This window comes from Vigna umbellata, chromosome 3, assembly GCF_029865625.1.
Source record: "Vigna umbellata cultivar VRB3 chromosome 3, Vumbellata_1.0, whole genome shotgun sequence".
NCBI lineage: Eukaryota > Viridiplantae > Streptophyta > Magnoliopsida > Fabales > Fabaceae > Vigna > Vigna umbellata.
The window spans coordinates 6,652,034-6,659,487 of record NC_142167.1 but is presented as its reverse complement, the minus strand read 5'-3'; the positions used below and the strand labels follow the sequence as shown (position 1 = coordinate 6,659,487).

The window sequence follows — 7,454 nt, the reverse complement described above, 5'->3', positions numbered from 1 at the left end:
TTAGTCCAGAGTTCATACCTGAGACCTTTATTTATAGTGAATTGTAATGGGCTTTTACCTTTTGGGGGCCTGGGAACGGCCCAATAATACCTTAATCTTCATTACGGACTTTAATGTGTCATTAGCATTTAACCGTGTAATCAGCAAAGTGTGTCGGTTGGGAATGATGGTCGGTCAGGGATGTTACCCTAGGTGGGCGTCCAGCTCTTGGGCGGACGTCAAATCCTTGGGCGGGCGTCCAGCTCTTGGGCGAACGTCCACTCCTTGGGCGGATGCCCAATCCTTGGCGAACGTCCTGCTCTTGGGCGAACGTCTCATTTTGGGCGGACGTCCAGCTCTTGGGCGAACGTCCACTCCTTGGGCGGACGTCCAGCTCTTGGGCGGACGTCCACTCCTTGGGCGGACGTCCAATCCTTGGGCGAATGCCCAATCCTTGGCGAACGTCCTGCTCTTGGGCGAACGTCTCATTTTGGGCGGACGTCCAGCTCTTGGGCGAACGTCCACTCCTTGGGCGAATGCCCAATCCTTGGCGAACGTCCTGCTCTTGGGCGAACGTCTCGTTTTGGGCGGACGTCCAGCTCTTGGGCGAACGTCCACTCCTTGGGCGGACGTCCAATCTTTGGGCAAACATGCATTTACTAGATGGCTGGGCGCTCGGTCTATGCCGGGAGGTCTTATTAGTACAGCCATAAATTGACTTTTATTTATAATATTTTTCCTAATGGCCTTAAATTGAGACTCTATATCTATATTATTTTGTCCACTTAATTACTTTTCAACAAAATAAGTATACACGGAGAGAATACTAATCCTGTAGAAAGTGTTCAAACTATAATGCCATTCATAAGCCTATTATTTTTATTCATATTTATAATAAATAATTAAGAAAAGTTAATATTAAACAATAGTGACAAGAATGATTGAGTTAAAATATTTAAAAAGCTAATTACAATTATGGGGCATTACATATTTCTCCAAATTTAAGATTTAATATCCTTTAATTTTGAAAGAATAACTTCGTATAAAAATTCAATAACGAAAAATACATTTTTGAAAGTATACTCTAATTGAGAATTGAAACTAAAGTATACAACAATTATTTGTACAATTTCTTCAAAATTATGGTAAACTATTTTCAAATAAGAAAAAGTTCTACGAATTACACAATATAATTTAATTATATACATATACATACATACATATATATATATATATATATATATATATATATATATATATATATATATATATATATATATGTGTGTGTATGTTAATATCAATTATCTTGTAGTGTATTAATTATTTGAAAGATACAAGCATGTAATAATATAATCAAGGATATATAGTTAAAATTGCTAGTGTATGGTGCTCCAATAGAAATTTCTGAAAGTTTGCAACACGTATGCACAAGATTTGAATGAGAGTAACATGTTTAGGTTGTTCCATGCAAAAATCTTAGGTCCCAAGTTACATAGACTAAAACCTATAACGTTCCAAATTATGTTGCCTCCTTTTCCTGAATGTTGTTCCCTTCTCTTTGAAACCTCTCCTCGGTCCCTTTCCATTTCATCATATCGTTGTGATCCTCTTCTTTCCTCTCTACTCCTTACTCTGAAATCTTCATCTTCTGTCTCCTGTTGCAGGGTCATTCATGCCCGAGTGGTCAAATCTCTGCATTACAGAGATGGGTTCATAGGTGATCAATTAGTTTCATGTTATCTCAACAAGGGGTCCATCCCAGATGCCCAGAAGCTGTTTAGTGAAATGCCCCACAAGGATTTTGTCTCTTGGAACTCTTTGGTTTCTGGATTTTCTAAAAGAGGAGACCTTTGTAATTGCCTGAGTGTGTTTTCTACAATCAGGTCTGAAATGGCACTGGAATTGAATGAGCTTACAATGATATCTGTTATCTCGGCTTGTGCTTCTGCTAAAGCCCGAGATGAGGGCTGCTATCTTCATTGTTGTGCAGTGAAATTGGGTATGGGGTTGGAAGTGAAGGTTGTTAATGCTCTTATTAACATGTATGGGAAGTTTGGCTGCGTTGACTCTGCTTTCAAGCTATTTTGGGCAATGCCGGAGCAGAATATGGTGTCATGGAATTCAATGGTGGCTGTTTGGACACAAAACGGAATCCCCAATGAAGCTGTTAATTATTTTAATATGATGAGGGTAAATGGACTTTTTCCCGATGAAGCCACAATGTTGAGCTTGCTTCAAGCCTGTGAAAATTTACATTTGGGAAGATTGGTAGAGGCCATGCATGGTGTTATCTTCACCTGTGGTCTTAATGAAAATATAACAGTTGCGACTACTCTTTTGAACTTGTATTCAAAGTTAGGGAAATTGAGTGTTTCTCACAAGGTCTTTGCAGAGATAAGCAAGCCTGATAAAGTGGCATTGACTGCAATGCTTGCAGGGTATGCCATGCATGGGCGGGGGAAAGAAGCCGTAGAATTCTTTGAAAGGTCTGTAAGGGAAGGTGTGGAGCCTGATCATGTTACTTTTACTCATTTGTTAAGTGCTTGTAGTCATTCAGGGCTTGTCCGGGAAGGAAAGTACTACTTCCTAATCATGTCTGAGGTTTACAAAGTTCAAACTCAATTGGATCACTATTCATGTATGGTTGATCTTCTAGGTCGCTGTGGTCTAGTCAATGATGCTCATCAGCTAATAAAGAACATGCCTTTAGAGCCAAATTCTGGAGTTTGGGGTGCTCTTCTTGGTGCTTGTAGGGTTCATCGTAACATCGACATTGGGAAGGAAGCTGCAGAGAACTTGATTGCATTAAATCCTTCAGACCCTAGAAACTATATCATGCTTTCCAACATTTATTCTGCTGCAGGTCTGTGGAATGATGCATCAAAAGTAAGGGCTTTAATGAAGACTAAAGTTTTTACCAGAAACCCTGGATACAGCTTTATTGAGCATGGGAATAAAATTCACCTTTTTGTGGTAGATGATTACTCTCACCCTGATTCAGACAAAATACACAAGAAGCTGGAAGAGATTATGAGAAGAATTCAAGAAGTTGGTTTTGTGTCTGAAACTGAACCCATTCTACATGATGTTGATGTCGAGGTTAAAACATATATGATTAACAAACATAGTGAGAAAATAGCACTTGCCTTTGGACTTTTGGTTTGTAATGCTGATAAGCCATTAGTTATTATAAAAAATCTCAGAATATGCCGAGATTGCCATAACACAGCAAAATTTGTCTCACTGATAGAGAAGCGTACCATCATTATCCGAGATTCAAAGCGATTTCACCACTTTTCAGATGGATTATGCTCTTGTGGCGATTATTGGTAGTGATCCCTGATGGAATTTGGCATTTCAGGAATGGATTGTCATTGGAATTCATAAGAGCCAACATGGTAATATACTTGATAACCCTATATTAATGAAGAATAATTCTATGCATGTTCATATTCAATTCTTCCTCCTAGCCAAAATTTACCGCTATCTGCATGCTGCTTACCCAATACTACACGAGAAACCAACTTAAGTTTCTAAATCAAATTCATTTTCTATCTGGTAAGTTATAAATTTAAAACAATCTAATTAATCAGTATGTTCCCTTAGTTTTTTATTCTTTATTTATTTTTCTATAACTGTTTCCTGACCTGCTTTTTATGCATTTTTATTTTTTTCATCTATTTGTTGTAGACTAACGGAGAGGAAGTAGTGAAATCTCAACCTTGTCATTAATTATCTTTTGTAGACTATTTAATAGCGCCAACTTTGCCAAAGATTTTAGGTTTCTGTTTGTTTGGAAAATGAAATAGAAAAAACAATTTCTTCCCTTTTTCAAAGGATTTATAGTATTTTGCTGAGAGTTACATGGTTTTCAAACTTTGAAGAAGGTATTCATTCTGGCAGCATGAGAAGAATTAATGTATGGACTTAGGCATATTCATTTCTTTTGTTAGTTTAAGTTTTGTGTTTCTATCCCTTCCCCCTCCCTCTTTCTTGCATACTTTCTACTGCTACGAAATAAAAGGCTTGTGGTGACAAAATGTAAGACAGATTCTAACTTCGAAGTAGTGTGAATGACAAGACAATTTTCTTTGGATGATACCAAGAAGTTTTAGAGCATACAGCTATATAGCCTGAAGTTAAAAATAAAGAAACTATTTTGAAAAGTGCAGAAGCCAGTTTTTACCACTCTGTATTGACTACTAGAGAAAATTTATGATGTATTAACTTCAGATATATTGTTTTGGACAGACATTTCGGTATAGGATTACTTATCAGTTTTAATAAGAAGCTTACTCGTTATTTTATTGATACAACCATGGAATTAATTTAGAGCTGGCATGCAGGATGAACTGTGTATGAGACATATATGTAGGATAGTGTATATTTGGAACTTTTCTACATGCCTCAATTTATGCTAGCAGATATACATTCATCTATTATCAGATCTTACTGAATATTTAAAAATAGAAGCCACATTTATCTGTAGGATATATCTGGAACTTTTTTACTTGCCTCAACTTATGCTACAGATATACATTCATCTATTATCAGATCTTCCTGATTATTTAAAAATAAAAGCCACATTTATATGCAGGTCCAATCTGGAGATCCCTTATGCTGTTTTAGCCCATTGGACTGAACTTGATATTGCTTGGAGAATGTTTTGGGTATGGGGTGAAGGTCCACGGTTCAGGTTGCATTATGTTGTCCGAGGTCCAGATACTGTCCAAAAAGCAATCTCCCCGTGCGTCCAAAAAGCAATCGGATGCCAAAGTTAATTCAACGTACAGATAGACTTAATGAGATAACAGATAGACTTAATGAGTAACCTACTCCTTATTTCAAACCTTTATTTATAGGTTTTGTGGTGGGTTTTTAATTAACATCGGCTTAATTACAGGTCAATTATGAGTAATTATACTTTACTTCATCTCGATCATTCCAATTCAGATCAGTCGGTCACGTCGAACTCGTTGTCCTGTTCACCGAGCTGGTGATTGACTATTCGGGTTGGTGTATGGCCGGCCAACCGACCTATTTGGTGAATGGCAAGTCTCGATGACTTGTACTCCGAGTTGTGAGATATGGGCTCTGAGCTGTGTGACATTCATCTGGGCTGATGTATGATCCAGTCAGTTTGTTTGACATTTCGACCAGGCTCACTAGTTTGTGACCACCCAGACTATAGTTGATTGTTCAGACTGTGGCTCACAGGATAGTCATACGGTAGAGAACAATAACTTTTTGAATACTCCTAATAAGGACTTTCTGCTGGTCCATGGTTGTGAAGATTATAATTTATGCAGAATAGATCCTCTAGTGTCATGTGAGATTTTCATGACATGGACATTTAAGGGATAGATACCATGTCACGTGATCCTTTTTAAGATTTTTCTATTTATCATTCTCATCAATCTTCTCGTGACCTTGTCATCCAAAAGTCCCGCATGAGAGGATTTATTCCTTTGTTATGCAAGGTAATTGCTCTGTTTATTGTTGACAAATCTGCAATACTAAACAAGTAGAAAAAAATTGACTCATGGTGGTAATGGGATAATTTAGAGTGGAGAGGGTACTCATTTGTACGTACATGAATTGATAACAATGTCAACTCACTAAAGCAAAAATTTCTAGTTATTGATTATTGTTCTAACAAAAAGTCAAGAGACTTAAAACTATTCAAGGTGTGTTCTCTTTGTTAATGGTTGAGGTTTATTTATAAACTTAGAAATAGTTAACATTCACTCCCTTTGGGTGTAATAGGTTTAAGTGTCAAGGCATGTATATTTGTGGGCTTGGCACAAATATTTTTCTTAATAATTTTGCTGAATGTCAGAGAAGCAGTGGAAACACAAGCAGAATGTTGTACACACAATCATCTTCAGTTTAGAACACTGGACTATCAACAACAGAATCCATCTTTCAATTATTACAGTGTGATGAAATTTAGCGAGGGTTAGTTTTGAAGCTTTGCATCTAAGAAGAAATTCGGCAACACATACTTTATACATGTGCAAAACTCATTGTATCACAGCAATCAGGTTCGAATGAAAACTTTCCAAAAATATAGAATATTGAGAGTTTTCTCTTGAATTATTTAAGAATTTTTCTTAGTTATGGAGGCTTGATCACTCTTGTGATATCTTAAACACTTCGAATTGTCTTTTGTACTCCAGTTTAAGTGGATCACTAAACCTGATTTACGGCTTTGTAGGTTCTAAACCTTCTTGATTCATATCAAGCAGCTACATTTTGGTGCATTACATGACAGTGTTGTGTTTCTTTAATTTTGAATGTTTCCTTTTACAACATGGTCACTCAACTGTTTTATTTAGAGTTCGTGTAAGCAGATTTTTTTGGTTCATGTTTATAATTCTTGTAAACTTGGACAATCAACCCAGAATATTCTATAAATATTTTTGATAGAGTATCCCTTAATTTGGGGAAATTTCCAAAAGAAAAATTGTAAAAAATAGCATTTAGATTAGTCCAATACAGTTAAGTGAGAAGGAAGCAAGAGTTTTGTAGAGATTTTTAGGTGTGGGTCTTTTAGAGACCAGGTCATATCCTATAAGTTAACTTAACTTCTAAAAAATTGTTTTGATGATTATTTTTTTCATTTTTATTTTTCTTTATTTAATAAATTGAATGTTTATCTAACTTCGATAGACTCTTAACACATCTTTGTGGGATGAAATGTCTAAGCTTCTTCCTTAAAATCTTATTATTATTATTATTATTATTATTATTATTATTATTATTATTATTAAGAGATAAAATTATCATTTTATTATTTCGAGTTTCCGTTTTTGAAAAAGTACTAAAAATTGTAATTAAAAAATTAAAATTTATGTTTCAATAGTATAAATAAAAAAATTATATTTTTTCTTTAAATTCTTTTTATAAAAATCATCACACAAATAAAATCCTTGTGTCGTACATAATATTAAATTTGAACTTTTACTGGTGTCCTTTCTTCAAACATCACTTATGGAATTACATTGGAGGTACTACATTTGTTAGAATTGCTGCCAAATTTGAACTTTTATGGGGTAACTTCAACTAGATATTCATAAATCAAAGAATTAACCTGATTGGAAAATTTTGGTAGAAGTTTGGGCAATATATTAATTCAATAATGATATCGATTACATTAATAACAGTTTTTGATGGTTCTATGTTGGTGCATTGTGTGATTCTACTTTGAATGGACAAAAGGTGGGGAAATATATTAATTCAATAAAGATATGATTACATTAATAACAGTTTTGGATGCTTCTATATTGGTGCATTGTGTGATTCTACTTTGAATGGACAAAGGGTGGGGAAATTATGGATATGCTTTTCATTGATTTTGTGCCTATGATTGTACTTCAGAGAACCTTTGTTTGAATAATCAAATAAACAAATTTGATTTGTACCAAAAATGTGAATTCTATGGTGGAAAAACATGTAAGTGACCCACCAGGTAT

General features: G+C 35.3%; 1 protein-coding gene across 2 annotated transcripts; it reads left to right on the top strand.

The window, feature by feature from the left end:
• The first annotated feature begins 1,350 nt into the window (after positions 1 to 1,350).
• On the top strand, positions 1,351 to 5,453 carry LOC124827555 (Tetratricopeptide repeat (TPR)-like superfamily protein). Of its 2 annotated transcripts, XM_088108783.1 has the most exons (3): positions 1,351 to 3,377; positions 4,577 to 4,806; positions 4,883 to 5,453. In XM_088108783.1, the coding sequence occupies exon 1, from the start codon at positions 1,429 to 1,431 to the stop codon at positions 3,310 to 3,312; it is 1,884 nt and encodes a 627-aa protein (XP_087964909.1). In that variant the 5' UTR covers positions 1,351 to 1,428; the 3' UTR covers positions 3,313 to 3,377; positions 4,577 to 4,806; positions 4,883 to 5,453. The 2 variants fall into 2 exon arrangements, with proteins under 2 accessions (XP_087964909.1, XP_047156584.1); XM_047300628.2 differs by having other exon boundaries at positions 4,577 to 5,453.
• The last annotated feature ends 2,001 nt before the right edge of the window (positions 5,454 to 7,454 follow it).